Source organism: Megalobrama amblycephala, linkage group LG11 (genome assembly GCF_018812025.1).
Source record: "Megalobrama amblycephala isolate DHTTF-2021 linkage group LG11, ASM1881202v1, whole genome shotgun sequence".
NCBI lineage: Eukaryota > Metazoa > Chordata > Actinopteri > Cypriniformes > Xenocyprididae > Megalobrama > Megalobrama amblycephala.
The window spans coordinates 29,690,955-29,709,614 of record NC_063054.1 but is presented as its reverse complement, the minus strand read 5'-3'; the positions used below and the strand labels follow the sequence as shown (position 1 = coordinate 29,709,614).

The following is an 18,660-nucleotide window of genomic DNA, read 5'->3' as shown; positions in this document are numbered from 1 at the left end:
CATGAAATAAGACTTTGATCATTTACCCACCAATAATTGTGCTAAATAATAGTGACTTCAATATTGACCAAAATATCGTGACTGTGATTTTTGCCATAATCGAGCAGCCCAACAACATAGCAATAAAAAATGTTCTTGAGCACCAAATGAGCATATTAAAATGATTTCTGAAGGATCATGTGACACTGATGACTAGAGTATTTTTTTGCCATCACAGGAATAAATTACATGTTAAAATAGAAAACAGTTATATTAAAATGTAATATTTCACTTTACTACTGTTTTTATTGTTTTTTTGTTTTTTTTATCAAATAAATGCAGCCTTTGTGAGCATAAGAAAACATTAGAATTTTTGTGCAAATCTGTAGTAGTAAGCTATTTATTAAATAATAGTGAATATACAAACGATATACATTTAATATGAGACAAATACAGACATTACCAGATAGTTTCTCTGCTATAATCTGAATGATTCCCAAGGAAAAATTCTGCAATGCACCCATTTCACACATGTATGTCTCTCCAGTGCCCAACAGCACATTAAATTATAGGGTGAGTTGAGGTTGGGCTAGTTTATGAATACTTAACTTCAGGCATTTGCCAGTGGGCATTTGAAATATTATATAGTCATGGTACACGAATGCCTTTACCACAATGTAAACTATGCTGGCTCTCACAATGACACTGTGAGTGACAGTTTGAGCTGAATCCATAATGTGGGAACCAAATAATGAACTGGACAGAGACGACCACCAAAGCACATGTGAGCTTTCAAAACAGTTTTAGGTAGAGCATTTCTGGGAACCTAAAAAAGATCTCTAGATCCTGTCTCCTCTCCAGTATTAATATTTAACCATAATACATTTTTGTCTCATTCGAAAGCATTGCTTGCACCTCGATTACTAAAGTATACACACAGACTGGGAAGATTATAACCACAGAGCTGTCTCAACTGAGATGCTCGATTTCAAGAACATTTCAACAGGTTACTATATTGGTAATGTTAAGACCTTGGTCGACTTTTATTTTGGCTCTAGAGGGGGGAAATGTGGAACAGAGGTTTCTATGGGACGCACATTTGTTCATCCTTATGTCATACATTTACAAATATGAATCTACTTGTATGCTACTCAATTGAAAAGAATGCAGAATGCATAACCAAAGATGGAATTAGAATGAACATTTGAGGACTTCCTTAGAAGGTTACTGCAGCAGGTTTGAAGACTATCTGGTAAGTACAGGTCCTGTTCCGTAAGGATTTGTTTGTTAACTAAAACGCATTGCCCAGTTACACTGTAGTGACATGATCCACCTTGGGATTTGTTGTAATTGGTAATAGGTTTGCTATTGTTGGTGCAGGTAGAGCGGTTGTCTCGAGGGCATGTCGGTGTATCAACTTGTTTGCAGTCTTCTTAATCACTGCCCTGCAAGTATTGATCACTATTAAGTACTCTGAGAAATAGGGATTGGATTAGCGTGGGTTGAGAAAAGGGATTAAATTCATTAAGTTAAGTCTTTTAATTGATTTATAAAAACAAGACAGAAACAGGTTCCAGTCAGAATGATAAAAAATTAGACACTTAAATCATAGAGCATTAAGGAAAAAGACATGACACTCTAACACATATAGTTACATACCATCCTATGTTAGTTATCTTATTGACCTAACCAATGTTTACAACCAAATCAGATTTAAAATAATAAAAAAAAAATAGTATTTAAAATAAAACTGAAATAAAATATAAACATTAGATGAAAAAAATGTTGCCTTGGCAACTAACTGAATTAAATAAGTTTAAAGGGGACATGAAAAAGTGTCAGTGAAACTGGATTAAAATGAGCAATCAAAGTTACATGTTTCCAACAAGTGTAGCGCCATCTAGTCATAGCATAGAATGTGACGTTGGCTTGGATGTCCTAAATTAGTTCACATTAGCTACATAGTGATAACACTGACAAATTCTGTCATCAAATATTAAAACTATGTATCAAATCAAGTATTAAAATGACTAAAACTATACAAAAATAAATTAAAGCTAAAGAGATGTATAAAAACAACTAATAAAGAAAAATGACAAAAGCACAATTACTAAAACGTTGACTAAAATTAAAGGTGCCCTAGAACGTTCTTTCAAAAGATGTAATATAAGTCTGTGAAGTTTCAGTTCAATATACCCCATAGATTTTTTTAAATTAATTTTTTTAACTGCCTATTTTGGGGCATCATTAACTATGCACCGATTCAGGCTGCGCCCCCTTTAAATCTCGTGCTCCCTGCCCCCCCCGAGCTCTCTACTATAAAACAATGCATAAACAAAGTTCACACAGCTAATATAACCCTCAAATGGATCTTTACAAAATGTTCGTCATGCATGCTGCATGCATGCTTCGAATCATGTGAGTACAGTATTTATTTGGATGTTTACATTTGATTCTGAATGAGTTTGATAGTGCTCCATGGCTAAAGCTAACATGGAGAGATTTATAAAGAATGAAGATGTGTTTATGCATTATACAGACTGCAAGTGTTTAAAAATGAAAATAGCGACGGCTCTTGACAATTTACAAATATCACTAAAAATAACATGTAATCATGGATCATGTCAGTTATTATTGCTCCATCTGCCATTTTTCGTTGTTGTTCTTGATTGCTTACCTAGTCTGATGATTCAGCTGTGCACAGATCCAGAAGTTAATACTGGCTGCCCTTGTCTAATGCCGTGAACATGGGCTGGCATATGCAAATATTGGGGGCGTACATATTAATGATCCCGACTGTTACGCAACAGTCGGTGTTATGTTGAGATTCGCCTGTTTTTCAGAGGTCTTTTAAACAAATGAGATTTACACAACAAGGAGGAAGCAATGGAGTTTGAAACTCAATGTATGTCTTTTCCATGTACTGAACTCTTGTTATTCAACTATGCCAAGGTAAATTCAATTTTTGATTCTAGGGCACCTTTAAAATAAAAAATAAAATAAAAAAAATGGAGAAAAAAAGAGAAATGGCTCGGTGGTTCCATGCTCAGATAAAACCTAAAATATAAACATTTAGTTCAAAATATTAATAAGTACTAATTATTAAACTGATTTAGTATTAAATAATACTAAATCCCCCCTGATTTTTCTCATTCTGCAATAAAAAAGAAAAGAAAAAAATAATTTGTTTTTGTTTCTTGAAAAGTTTCTAATCCCTGGTTTCAAGGATGATCTCCAACTCTTGGAGGACGGCTCCTACCCAAAATCACCTCACCTTCAGAGCCATTATTTAAATCCCCAATTAGTGTCTTATGAGGCACAGACTTTCCCTTCAAACCAATCAGACATGGTCGATCTGTTGTCACGGAAAGACCTTGACGGTTGAGAGAGGACGAGAAATGCAATTTTGCGGTATGACACTGCAAACTTTTCATATTGAGGCTGTTAATGATGACTAATATTTATGTGTTGTCTTCCTTGTTTGTCCCTGTCTGTGAACCGGTTTTGATAGCAGACATGCTTAAATTAGCCAAAACAATATCAAATGATACTCTTTTGGTCAATGTATACATGACTGGTTGGGCTAGAAAAGCAGCTTTTGTTGTCTCAAATTTGTAACTGGACAAATTGTGTCTTGCACTGCAAATCTCTCAATCGGCTCTATTTCTGGCAATTGCAACAATAAAGGCCAGTCATTGTATATGAAATGACCTCACTCATTAGCCAAATTATTTAATTGACAGACTGAATACCAACACTAGCTTTGGACACAATCAGCATTAACTCTTATTATAGGTGCATTCCAATGACACAGTGGATGGTAGTGAGGGAAAGTCATTTTGAGCTTCGTCTGTGGCCGTTCCCACCCACCATGGAAAGCCAAAACCGTGAATCTGCTTTCCATAAAGCCTTAATTTATTTAGAAAAGCCAATGCAATGTCTGATTTTTCCTCTGGCATTATGAGCAGAAAATGAGATCCATCATTTCGGTGAAATGAGGTTCTATCCTTTCTGTCACGATTATTTGCTGAGTTCAGTGAGATTGGATTTTCAGTAAAGAGTCGTCGTCTTCTTCACACAAAGAGCTTACCTTCCTGGGTCTTGTTTAGAAGTGAAGGATCAACCACCGGCATAGCTCGTGGAACAGGCACTGGTTTGACGGGCTGTGCTGTTCCGAAAGAAGGGAAAAAGTCCATTAGATCATAAACAAATGCACTTTTGCATTTGCAATCATGGCTGATAGGATGTTGAAAAACTGGAATGGACAAATTAACTAGTCCACCACTCTAATTGACTTAAAGCTAAGAGCTATGGCTGAGCATAATCTTTCCTAGGAAAAAAAAGAACAAAAGCTAAATTTTATTTGAATCAAAATTCAATTCCGTTTCATCTAAAAAGTCTGAGGGCTGACATGAAGTCAAACACACAAGCAAGGTAATGAGTACATGCTATGCATGATCACATTAAGTGGCTGCACTTCTGGGGTGCCATGTTGCAGATTAGTCATTTCCGTGTCTGGAAGCTGAGGTACTAATCACACAGGACAGCAGTTACCAGGGGAAACATGCCCCTCATGAGGACCCTCAGCCTGCCTTTTTGCTCTTTAAAAGGAAAACAGGAAACCTGAATGAGAAATATAAAAGCAAACACACTACATCTCTGTCCCAAACCTGTATATTTGAGTCAAGGGATTAGAGTTGTTACTGAATGACAATCAGTGTTACAGTGATACATTCTGTCATCTTCTGCTGCTTTGCTCTCACAAATTGAGCAAATACTCTAGTCAACACAAATACACTAGTCAACATTTGAAGTGGATCAAAACATTTCAACATTGTACTAAAACCTTTTTCTTAGGACATCCTTGATGAACTTTTCTGATCCACTTCAAATGTTGACTACTGTATTTTAAAGTTAGTTATCAAATACATGGCTATCCATAAACAAGTTACAGCCCTTAAAATAAAAACATTCCTACAAAAAGTACACATACACTACTGTTGAAAAGTTTGAGGTGGATATGATTTGATGTTTTATTTGTTTTTTTTTTAGAAGAATTCTCTTGCACTCAGTCATATTGTGAAATATTATTACAATTTAAAATAACTTTTCTATTTTAATGACTGCAATTTATTCCTGTGATAACACAGCTGGATTTTCAGCATTATTACTCCAGTCTTCAGTCACATGATCCTTCAGAAATAATTCTTATATGTTGATTTGGTGCTCAAGAAACATTTCTTCTTATTATAACTGTTGAAAACAGATGTGCTGCTTAATATTTGTTGTGGCAACCATTTTTTTTTCCAAGATTTTTGATGAATAGAAAGTTCAAAACAACAACATTCAATTGAAACAGATTTTTTTAAGAAATCAATTTAATGCATCTATTGTGAATAAAAGTATTAATTTCTTCAAAAAAAAACAACAACAAACTTTTGAACAGTAGTGTATATTGGAAGCTTGTCAGATAGTTGTAAAGTACTAATTCCACTAAAGCTCAGTTTGCTTACCTTCTGGATGGGGAATATCTGCAGGTGTATTGGCTGGGGCGTGTGACCCAGGAGGTATCTGAATATTACTGAAATTGGATGCTGGGGGTTGGTTTGATGGATGGCCGTGGAAAGAAGGCTGGGATTGGGGTGGATCGTAAGGTGCTTGTGAAGGACCACCACCCTCAGCGCCAAATTCATCATCTAAAGTAAACAGAAAAAACAAGCGAATACGTTCATGCAAACAGCACTGCGATCTGTCAACATTAAGCTTGTTGTGAAAGTGCCCAGAAAGTTTGACTTATATATATATTATATTATATAAAAAACATTGTACTGATAAAACGAATGAAGTTTTCCTTCCTAGAGTCATTTTTCCACAACTAATGGAGCTCCGAACAGTCTGCTGCCAGTACTAATCAGGCTTTTCTGTTTTCTCACATTATCCTATTCAGTGCTGAAAAGATTCCTGTGTTCACAGCATTTTCGTGCATAATTTTATCACGAATACAAATCGTGGAACAAATGAGTCTCATTGCCAGTCAAGCCTTTGATGAAGTGGCTTCAATCTGAAAGAACCAAGACAATTTCCTGTAACTAAGGAAATATTTGGCAGCACAGTGAAACAAACACTACTTAAAAATTTGAAATTCAGACATGTGGAATTTTATCAGCCTAATCTATTATACAAGTGAACTTTTAATGTGATCTGATTTGAATTTGACACTTTTTCCCCCTCAAAACCCTGGAAGTTGATGAGAGCAGTCATGACACAGAATAAATTTCAATCAACTGCGAGCTGAACCCTAAGACACCCCAAAATGAGTGATGAATATAAATAAATAGAACAAGAAAAAATGCAAAAAATTTCAATAAACTGTGGCAGCGTTCTTCCATTTGAAATTTAACATCAATCCCACATTCATAATGTTTCTAAAGCCCCTGGGCAGATTCAATTTCACAAAAATATTATATAACAGTAAAACGCAGTTTAGAGGTTAGCACGATATATATTTGCCTGCATCAGCAACATTTAATAACAAGGTAAAACTTCAATATAACATTTCATCACTAGGAACAAGCAAATGAAGCATATGAAAAACACATGTCCAAATTTGGTTGATTTAAACATGTTTTTTTTTTTGATGACTTTCCCTTCACCAGACATGTGTCAAGGGGTTTATTTTCATAATATTCTGTGAAATAATAAGGGTGGGGCAAGTCAAATAAACATTATGCTCTTATGAAAATATGGCCTTCATATGGTTTCTGTGCAGTGGGCCTTGATCAGACACACAGATCAGGGGGATTCATGGTCAATCCTGGAGAAGAGTTTTGTTCTCTGAGCGATGCTGCAGGCAGAAGAGGAATTGTGAAGGAGGCCATAAGCTGGCAGACTATGACCGTGAAAGTCTATACTCAAGATAGCTTTGTACTGCTATGGTGAAAAGAGAGGTTGTGATTACAGAATGATAGCACCACAAAAAAGCCATCCCTTCTGCTCTTAAGAGCAATAATCCACACAGAGGGGCTGGATGAAGAGCTGAGCTATGCATAAACAAGCTGTGGCTCTGGAGAGTATTCTGAACACCTGAATATATATCATGCTTTCCCTAAGAGCAATGGGGGAAATAAATACCATGTATAACATAAACTGCACAGCACATAGAAAATGAATGTACATTTTGTCTATGTGAGTAATCCACATATAATTCAACCAAGCCTGATCTTCTCTAAAAAGATTGTTGAGCCCCATGGACCTGGACTAAAGGTCAACTGCGGTCTAACAAATCTGCATGGAAAGGAAAGGCTACTTAAAAAGAAAAAGAAAGACCACAACCAATGACAAAAATGATACAGTAAATAAGCGGATTTATTTTGTGAGTAGTCGTTGCTGGACTTTAATCGATGTGACTGGTTTTGGAAAGCTACTTGAGCACTTAAACGCCAATCCATAACATAGAACCTATCTTTCACTACCCAAAAAGACTGATCCATTAAACTTATTTTAAAACTCTATTAAAGTTCTCAGTAATGAAATCACTTCAAACTCTGAAAGGCCTTTGTTTACACTGCAAGTAGGAAGGTGATGGAGTGGGAACCAACACTGGCTTTAGCACACTATGGATTTGTAAAAGTCAACGTGAGGCTTAAGAGGAGCTCTCTCTGCCAATAGGTCTCTTTATTTATTATTGATCTGTGCTGATAGCTGAATTATGAAACTTTTTAAAGGGTGTGCTCGACCAAACTCTACTGCTGCTGGCCAAAAAATGTGACCTACATTACACTTAAAAGAAAAATGTATTCTGTGCTAATTAGTGACAGGGAGGGAATGGATAAATTGTTAACAGATGGAATTGTTTAAGAGAAAGGTCTTTTGTAGATTTGTAACATGCATGCAACATTTGAGGAAATACTGCAATGAGGGGAGATGTTGTAATAAAAACTAGCAGCAATCAGAACTGTTATGGGTGATTTCGTTTACCAAGGCAAAAGGGGTTCATTATGAGGAATAATTAAATTTGCTGTGTCTCCAAATCACGTTTTGCAATCAGTCATGCTACATAAAATTAAAATGTTATACATAATCATACTGTACATGCATACATATGGTCATGCCTAGTATATTTGTCCCAATTTAGGCCAAACTTGGTTATATAATCTACTTAATGCAAACCAATTCAAATAGAGCAATCCACAGATTCACCTGAAAACTACAAAAGAGAAATTTAGACAATGATTTCAGCATGTCTAGAGCATGTTGTTCACTGACTTTTTAAACGTCTCATTTTTTCCAAGCTGTACTTGTCCTGACACCGGAGCTCATTTCTGTTTGACCTTAATTTCTCAACAGGCTAAAGTAAAGAGACCTTTACTTTCCATGGAGTCATGGCACGGGTGCAAAGCCTGCTCCAGGAAACGAACAGCTACTGGTGTAAACACTGTAGATGAGTCTTAGGAATAGTATACTAATTGAGAAAGTTGTTACAGATCAGTTTTCTTTCCTTCAAATAAGCCTTTTTCCCATGCCCTGGGGCGCGCTTGCCATGCATATATTCCCGTAAGTTGGAAAGCCAAACTCGGCGAGGAGACAATACCACTAGTATGGTTCTCAAAGGAATATTCCAAGTTAAGTTCAAGCAGCAGATGTGGCATAATTTTGATAACCACAAAAATTAATATTCACTCATCCATACTTTAAAAAAAAAAAAAAAGAAAGGAAAAAAAAATTTGGTTAAGACTTTACTTAAAGCTTGTATGCATAATGCATTATAAAAGTATTTTAACTCTCATGAATAATCATAACATCATAATGTTAACTATTTATTATATTATATTATATTATATTATATTATATTATATTATATTATATTATATTATATTATATCCCCGATTCCAAAAAGGTGGGACACTGTACAAATTGTGACCAATTTGCAACTTATTAGGTCAATTGGCAACATGATTGGGTATAAAAAGAGCCCCTCAGAGTGGCAGTGTCTCTCAGAAGTCAAGATGGGCAAAGGATCACCAATTTCCCCAATGCTGCAGCAAAAAATAGTGGAGCAATATCAGAAAGGAGTCTCTCAGAGAAAAATTGCAAAGAGTTTAAAGTTATCATCATCTACAGTGCATAATATCATCCAAAGATTCAGAGAATCTGGAACAATCTCTGTGCGTAAGGGTCAAGGCCGGAAAACCATACTGGAAGCCTGTGATCTTCGGGCCCTTAGACGGCACTGCATCACATACAGGAATGCTACTGTAATGGAAATCACAACATGGGCTCAGGAATACTTCCAGAAAACATTGTCGGTGAACACACTGTGCCATTCGCCGTTGCCGGCTAAAACTCTATAGGTCAAAAAAGAAGCCATATCTAAACATGATCCAGAAGCGCAGGCATTTTCTCTGGGCCAAGGCTCATTTAAAACGGACTGTGGAAAAGTGGAAAACTGTTCTGTGGTCAGACGAATCAAAATTTGAAGTTCTTTTTGGAAAACTGGGATGCCATGTCATCTGGACTAAAGAGGACAAGGACAAGGACAACCCAAGTTGTTATCAGCGTTCAGTTTAGAAGCCTGCATCTCTGATGGTATGGGGTTGCATGAGTGCGTGTGGCATGGGCAGCTTACACATCTGGAAAGGCACCATCAATGCTGAAAGGTATATCCAAGTTCTAAAACAACATATGCTCCCATCCAGACGTCGTCTCTTTCAGGGAAGACCTTGCATTTTCCAACATGACAATGCCAGACCACATACTGCATCAATTACAACATCATGGCTGCTTAGAAGGAGGATACGGGTACTAAAATGGCCAGCCTGCAGTCCAGATCTTTCACCCATAGAAAACATTTGGTGCATCATAAAGAGGAAGATGCGACAAAGAAGACCTAAGACAGTTGAGCAACTAGAAGCCTGTATTAGACAAGAATGGAACAACATTCCTATTCCTAAACTTGAGCAACTTGTCTCCTCAGTCCCCAGATGTTTGCAGACTGTTATAAAAAGAAGAGGGGATGCCACACAGTGGTAAACATGGCCTTGTCCCAACTTTTTTGAGATGTGTTGATGCCATGAAATTTAAAATCATCTTATTTTTCCCTTAAAATGATACATTTTCTCAGTTTAAACATTTGGTATGTCATCTATGTTGTATTCTGAATAAAATATTGAAATTTGAAACTTCCACATCATTGCATTCTGTTTTTATTCACAATTTGTACAGTGTCCCAACTTTTTTGGAATCGGGTTTGTATATCATTAATTAACTAATATTTATTATAATATAATATTATATATATATATATATATATATCAGTGATGCGCGGGTCAATGTATAAACAACCCGCACCCGACCGACGTTTTCAACTAACCCGCCCGCAACTCGGACCGCAAAAAAAAAAAGGGAAAATATTGTACCCGACCCGCTTCCTGACCCGCATTTTTTTAAAAGTAGTAAATGCTCATTGTAGCGTCATTGGGCCATAGACGTAAGAACTAGGGGTGCGGGGGGTGTGGCCGCCCCCCTCCCATACGCCTCCCATACGCCCCCCATCAGCCTCCCTGGCCAATAATATCCATTAATCCAGCCTGTGGAGGAGAGAAATGTTTCAGGACCTGACGTGGTGCCCTCAGAGGTGCAGCTAGCAGGCAGTTCTTGAGGCGGCCCATCATTTTCCATTTCAGCTGTCTAGATGCATATTATTGATGAATGCGATGTTTATGTTTCGACCCTGCTTGAAGAATTCATCAGCAGGTCAACTGAGAGAAGGCCCACTTTTGGAAAAGTGTGACAGCCCTTAGGAGCGCAAACTGTTCTTTTTCTGAATGTTGTATGATATAGCCTAGTGTTATGTAAAAAAGGCTTGATTTATTCATTTATTTCGTTTCATTTTCTTAACAATTAAGATGCTGCATGTGTTTATCCAGTCTAATCGAAGTGTGCGTCTCTCCCCCGACTTTCCCAACAAAAATCCCGCCCCCTCTCAGAAAATACTATTAAAATGGTACAATGGCATTGCTCAGTTCAACGTGTTGGGAAATCGGGCATTTTGTCCCGCGTCAGCATTTATTCAAAAGTTAATAACGCTCAACATTCAAAAGGTAGCCTAAATAAGGATTTCTCACTTGTATTAGTAGGCTTAGGCTATTTCGCCACGTGAATGCCCAATTGAAGCTCTCACAAGCACAAAATGCAGTGATAGAATATGTCAATAAAGTATTTATTAACGCATTTTAGACAAACAAAAACAGGTAGGCTAAGCCAAAGACTGAGGCTACAATATCAATAAATAAATATTCACAAATAGGCTACCCATGAAAGTAAAACTGAAACCCAAGTAAAACTGAAAATTACAAAGGTTTAATTGGCATCTTTATTTCAAACGACCCGACCGACCGCGACCCGAATATCATTAAAAATATTTTTGGATGACTCGTAACCGCGGGTGACCGCGGATGACCGCGGATGACCGCAGGCACCCGCTCATTTTGGATCAACCCGCGCATCACTGATATATATATATATATATATATATATAAAAGCATAAGCAAGTAAGGTACGAGAGGCTGTGCTGTATCGTGAATAAGTCACGGCTGACGGGTATTGTTAGGCAAGGCGTGAAGCGTCCTTATTACCTTATTGCTTACTTGTATATCTTCTCATAAATAATTTCAAATTTTGCAAATTGGTGGTTTGTCGTGTTGGTAACACATTACAATAAGGTTTCATTAGTTAACAAATGCTTTGACTAGCGCTGTCAGTCACGGGAAAACTGTTAAAAGGACAAGATAATACATCGGATATTTAAACAGATTTTTTTATTATGAACATAGGACTGACCTGAAGGAAAATGCTAAAACTGAATGCAGGTAATAAACTCGCTCACTCTATCTTTTTCTCAAAATACTTTTCAACATAATACAGGAAGCTTCAATAAACAATATCAATTGAGAACATAGTTTACGTTGCTAAGGGTGGTTGCTAAGGGTGTTGTGTAGTGATACAGAACCATTGGGTGAACGTGAATAAAACACAGCTATTGAATCAGAATCAAGGACAGGAACTAACCGTTTTATAATGCATTATAACGTACAATATGTATACCTTTATAATGCTTTATACATAAAGGCTTTAAGTGTTACCAAATTTTGTTTTGAACCCAAAATATCACAGTGAACAGCAAAACTGAACAAATTAAATGTTAATATAAAAAATTAAAAACAACTTAATTGTAATCCACAATTAACTACATTAGTTAACATGGACTAAAAATGAACAATACTTCTACAGCATTTATTAATCTTCTTAGTTCATGTTAATTTCAATATTTAGTTACATTATTAAATCAAAAGTTGTATTTGTTAACATTAGTTACTGTGAACTAACAATGAATAGTTGTATTTTTATTAACTAACGTTAAGAAAGATTAATAAATACTGTAACAAATGTACTGCTCATTGTTAATGTTAGTTACTACAATAACTAATGTTAACAAATGAGACCTTGTTGTAAAGTGTTAGCATCATAATCATAAACACATTTGTAGCACAAATACTTTTACCGCTTACTGCACTTCACTATTCTTCTAGTTATTTACCTATTGGAATTCTTGCACATTCACAGAAAACAGTTCAGTTCTGCTTTGCAATAAGGTGGATCACATGCCCTGAACGTGCTAGTTGTCATACTGGGATCCCACATGCACAAGAAGAACTTGATTAACTGCTGAGGACAAAAGAAAATGAACAGTTAACCAGCTGACCCAATGCAGGTCTGACCTCAAACAAGGTCTGGTGTTTGTTATACAGAACATAAACATCTTGGCATATTGTTATAATAGATTTTCTAGGGGACCTCCTTGGAAAAGGCAATTTGACGGACATATGGAACGAGACAGATACTGTGATAAGGTGCTTAAACTCTGCAAGGCAAAAAGCATGCTATCATTTTCTTTTTGGCAATGCAGCACATAAGTGGGAATAACCAAGCATGAGGTCACTACTTAACAAAAGGGGCCCAGCTGCTAGATGTAAAGCTGAAGAAATAAAATTTAAATACCATTATAACATGAAGAAAACACTTGTTACATGAGCTTTAACAACAGTTATAAACATCGCAGAATAAAAACCAGTGCTGATACAGACATTATAAGACTATTTCACATGCTACAGAAGCATACTGTGCATGCATGTGTATGTCCCAACGGCTCAGTGTACAGACGACTTCATCTCTGACATGAGCAGGTCAGGTCAAAAGCAGCACGCCCAGCAGATGTGGAGAGAAAAGTGATCTAACTAAACCCCACTGCCAAGTACTACTTTGACCTGCACATGAAGGAGAAAAAATCTTTTCAAACAACCATCTTAAAGGTCCCGTTCTTCGTGATCCCATGTTTCAAACTTTAGTTAGTGTGTAATGTTGTTGTTAGAGTATAAATAAAATCTGTAAAATTTTAAAGCTCAAAGTTCAATGCCAAGCGAGATATTTTATTTAACAGAAGTCGCCTACATCGAACGGCCAGTTTGGACTACATCCCTCTACTTCCTTCTTTAATGACGTCACTAAAACAGTTTTTTGACTAACCTCCGCCCACAGGAATACACAAGAGTTTGTAGAGTGTGTTTGTCGCCATGTCATCGAAACGCTGTTATTTTCATCCCGCAGTCCAATCACCGGGTCTGATTCCGGCTCAAATTGATAGGGTAAAATTAAAGACATGTTTACAATAACACTGAGCGCGTGCATCTCCACATTATGGTAAGAGGCGTGACCTTTCCGGGCAAGGAGCGCTAAGCTGCTGTCGAATCACAACACAGGAACCGCTGGCACAATCAGAACTCGTTACGTATTTCTGAAGGAGGGACTTCATAGAACAAGGAAGTCATCAGCCCGTTTTTATGACAGTGGAAACAGCGGTATACAGATAAGTAAATTATGTGAAAAATACTGTGTTTTTTTACACGCGAAACATGAACACGTTATATTGCACACTATAAACACAATCAAAGCTTAAAAAAAAAACACGAAAAACGGGACTTTAAATGCATTATCTTGCAGTCAAACATTCACATCTTTCACATCATCTCTAAACAAGATGCGATTTTACCATGATACCGCAACCATATAGTTGGTGATAATTTTACACCGGTTTAAACTAAGAGACAACCAAAGGCCAACCAAGAGGCATCAGATGGACTCTCTTCTCAACACAGGAAGATCTTGATTTTGCTGACAACCTGGGGCTGCTTTCACATACTCACCAGCAGATGCAGGAGAAAACATCTCGTCTTAGAACCTACACACGGCATAGGCTTGAAGAAAACAGAGGTGATGGCACAGAACAACCCCCAACCCCTCACCAGTCCAAGTAGAAGGAACAGGTCTACCCACAACTGAGGAGTTTATTTACCTGGGCAGCATCGTTGGACACAACGGAGGAGCAGGCAGTGACATCAAGAACTGTCTCAGCAAAGCCAGAAAACACCTTTAGTAATGTTGAACAATGTGTGGAGGTACTCACAATATACAACCCACACTAAACTGAGACTGTACCAGAGCTGCGTCCTTTCCACCCTACTTTATGGCTCTGAATGTTGGAGAATGACAGAGAACGACCTTACCAAACTGTCAACCCTCCACACGAAGAACCTCCGGAGAATTCTGCAAATCTTCTGGCCCAAAACCATCTCTAACCAACCACTACCTGCCCAGTGCAAGCAAGAAAGTATGGACACCATCATCATGAGAAGGCGATGGATCCATCAGACACGTCATCCAGAGGGAACAAGATACCATCACCCGGATCACCATCTTCTGGACACCAGAGGGTAAACGAAAGAGAGGAAGACCCAAGTTCCCTCTGGGAAGTTTAATGGGAAGACTCATTGAACAGTGGAAGCAGGACTGAAGGCACTGAACTACACCAGGGATATCATTCAGAAGCTGGCCCAAAACAGACAGGAGTGGCAAACCTATGTTGCTGCCCTACATGCCACTGGGCATGGTTCAAACTAGGTTCAAAATTTAGTTGACTTAACTAAAAAAGGTGTTCACAAATGTCTGGATTCATAATATTTCAATTTGCATATTCTAGTTTATAAATGCGCTATATCCCAGGCCTATGTAACTTGAATTCAACCTGCTTAAAAAACAAAAGTTACTTGAGACTGTTTTTTTTGTTTCACTACACTTCTCCAAAACTTCTTTCCTTGCTGTGAAAATGTGCCATTGCATGAACACTGTGGAGAACGTGTGTCAACTGTCAATCATTCAGTTCTAAAACCAGTGAAGCAGTTTTTAAAGTCTCCTGGAATCATTCAAACTGAAAAAAAGAGACAAAAACCACCAGTTCCAAGTAGAATGAAAATGACTTGTTCACACTAAAGAATGCAATTAGCTCTCAACCTGTGCATTTATTATGCAATGAAACTGTAGCAAAACAGAAAGAGCACAATGTGAAGAGGCACTATTAAATAGACACAGAGAACTTGTATCCATCTGATTTATTCTCTCCATTATGGACAAATTTTGAAAACCAGTTTAATGTATTTTTTTTCTGAATTTCCTCCTAGGTGGGATTCTTTCTCATGAATAATACAAAATGTTATAAAAGAAACTAAGAAAGCGATAAAATGCTTTATTTTTATAAACATAACTGTTCTGCTGATTTCATTCACAAAATATTCTAGCTCGGGCTTGCCCCGATGATTGTTTCATTTGGCCCACTTCTTGATGAAGTTGAATAGCCTTGCTATATGCTATTGGCACGGCCGTGGTGTTCTACGTCTGGTGATCATTTATTTAAATAAAGTTTCAAGAGGAAATGGGTTTGGTATTGCTATTGTGTAAACACTTTCTTTAAGAGGATGGAATGACCTTTCCTTTCCAAATGTCCAAATCCAAACCTTTGGCTTATGTAACTCAATACAAAATGAATGAATCAACCATTCCAATTGTTTTTTTTTTTATAGTGGAACATAATAAACAATAAGCAATCTATTTGTGTTCTGTGAATTGATTAAATTACTCTAACATCCTTTTTCCTTTTTTTGGTTGAATGTAATGTCCTAAACACTGGCTACAGGTCATACACAATGAAGAGATGCACAATAGGTCAGAAAAAGAGAAAAAAATATATTTAGAAGTCTTATACACAAATGTATTGAGAAATTAATTGCTGCCACCACAATGCAACTTCCTATTACGGTTTGACATTCTTTTCTTGGTCCTCCTATAAACCCATTTAGGTACTTTTGACATCAAACTACTTTATCTGGGAAGCTGTAGTCTGTTTGACTGGCATTGCCAATCTTTTTAATATAAATTTGTCTAGAAACAACGTTTTGTTTACAAGGTACTATATTACATTTTTAAAGACACATTTCAATTCTGACTCTGTGTAACCCTAACTTGACATTATGCTTTAGCCCTTTCCTTCCTAATGACTATCTTGACTGTAAAATAGTTAGGCTACTCAACAGTGAATAATTTTCACACTATTAAAAGGGGCGGCAACCCTGATCCACTCTGTGATTGTTAAAATAATGACTACATAAATAGCAGCCTGTGCTGACTCGCAGGGGGAGGGTCACTGGGCGTGTTGGTCATCTCCTGTGTTCTTCATAACTTTGATAAGGCACACAATGCGCTAACATTTACTGACTCCGAAACAACAGACTCGCATGGAGAAAGCCACTCAGTAATCCTGAAGGAAAGCCCCCCAGCTGGTGTGTATTTTGTTAAGGGGAGTCACAGGATCATTCTAGGGGAGCAGATATAGTATCAGCACTTACCATATGCTTCCCCCTCCATTCCAATAGGACCGGGCTGCGGAGTCTCACCATTCTTCAGGCAGTTGTGGATGTAGGCTGCCTTCCACTTAGCATACTTCCTGTGTTGGATGTTCTGGAAAGTAGAGAAAAGGGGAAAGTGAAAGAGTGAATCATTAAGATAAGAAATGTTCAACTAATGAACTTTCTCAGCAAAACAATAGGTGATAAAGGAGCAGATCTGATTTGTTAGGATTTTGGCTGGATGTGACACGGATAACACTTGAGTGATGAATGATTCACTCATGACTATGTTTACGGTACATTCACTTATGAATGTGAGTTTATTTACTGATATGTTCTGCACTGTTGTCAAATAAAGCAATAGGACACGAGAAGCTCAAGTTCAAAACAAATTATGAAAAAAAAAAAAAAAAGTCAAATCAGCTATAAACAGAGTTCTGTTCTCATCCAATAGTGTCAGTGCAGTCAAATCAATAATATTACTGAATTATAAGTAAACTGTTTTCTATTTTAATAAATTTAAAAATGTAATTTATTCCTGTGGTGACAAAGCTGAATTTTCAGCATCATAACTCCAGTCTTCAGTGTCACATGATCCTTTGAATATGCTGATTTGGTGTTCGAGGAACATTTTTGATTATTATTATCAATATTAATGTATCTGTCACACCACATTAAAGAGTGGTATCAAAACGGTATTTATTGTTTGAATTTCATAATAAAATGGACAGAATTTTAAATCTGAGACTTTTTAGATTTTTTGGATGGGATGTGCTCTACAATGTTCTGTTCATTCATCATCAGCAGCTGTAAACAGCAAGATTGTTTCTCAGGATTTAAGAATCGATATTGATTCATAAAAATGAGTGTCAATTAAAATCGATAGAAATCCATATTTTTACCTAGCCCTAATAACAGCTATTTTTTAACTATACATAAGGACCATTCTATTGCAATGTGACAAACTAATGCAATGCATTCAGCATATTATTCATATAAGAACTGTAATTATTAAATGTGTACAGTAAAATGTTTTTTTTTTTTTTTTTTTTTTTTAAAGAATGACTTCAGAGCTTTATTTTCAATGCTCTGAAGTGTGCTCAAACATGTAATTACACCACCAATTCACATCCATTAAAAGGGTTTTACAGACTCTTGAAGCACTTTCACATCTCAACTTCTACTTTTACATACATCAGTACTGGGTCCTCTTAAGTCTAGCACTATAACAGTTCCCTTTCCTCATGTAATTTAATATGGCACAACTCCTTGTGGCATTGTCAGACAGAAACAGCACAGTAATGGAGGGTGATTCTGAGAGCTCATTGTTGAAACAGTCAGTCCAATGAGCACTCTACAGTAAGGAAAATGTCTGGCCCTTAGGGAGCAAAGAACACTCAATGAAACATTGTCCATCTTCGGACACAGGTCACTTCCCCTCTGTATAAAAGAGACATCTGCGGCCATGGCGACCAGTAGGGATGGTCTAATAGGCACACTGGAAATACACAGATTCAACTGGTGGATTAGCAACACTTTCCAGGCCCAATTTTGCCAAGAATTGGCCTCTCAAAACCTCTGTGTACATTGAGACTGGTGAGGCGTTGTCAGTCCTTGGGCTCACTTTTATAGTTTCCCATTAATTTCCACATTTTCATGTTTTTGTTGCAGTTTTCAGATTTGAACACGAGAACACGGCTCTAATGACGTATTCGATTCCATTAGACGTTTTCACGTTCCACTAAATTAGGCGAGCTTGTGTCCGTGCCATCAGAAACAGGGGGACTGTGTCAAGAAACACATCTCAGGCCCATATTTATGTCCCTTCAACACAAAACTTTGTCATACTAGCCTCGGTGTCAAAATGTAGACCTACTCGGCTGACAACGTA

General features: G+C 37.1%; 1 protein-coding gene across 3 annotated transcripts in view; it reads right to left on the bottom strand.

The window, feature by feature from the left end:
• vta1 (vesicle (multivesicular body) trafficking 1) overlaps positions 1-18,660 on the bottom strand; it is a 40,531-nt gene that overhangs the window by 1,918 nt on the left and 19,953 nt on the right. Inside the window, exons 5-8 of one of the 3 annotated variants that reach the window (XR_007187080.1) lie at positions 16,770-16,881; positions 5,493-5,675; positions 4,442-4,580; positions 4,070-4,147 (exon numbers count right to left, since the gene is read on the bottom strand). Coding sequence is in view for 2 of the 3 variants with exons in the window: in XM_048207334.1 (XP_048063291.1) it covers positions 4,085-4,147; positions 4,534-4,580; positions 5,493-5,675; positions 16,770-16,881 (405 nt within the window). In the remaining variant the exon portion in view is untranslated. The remainder of the gene's footprint in view (positions 1-4,069; positions 4,148-4,441; positions 4,581-5,492; positions 5,676-16,769; positions 16,882-18,660) is intronic. The other 2 variants (XM_048207334.1, XM_048207333.1) reach the window with 2 other exon arrangements.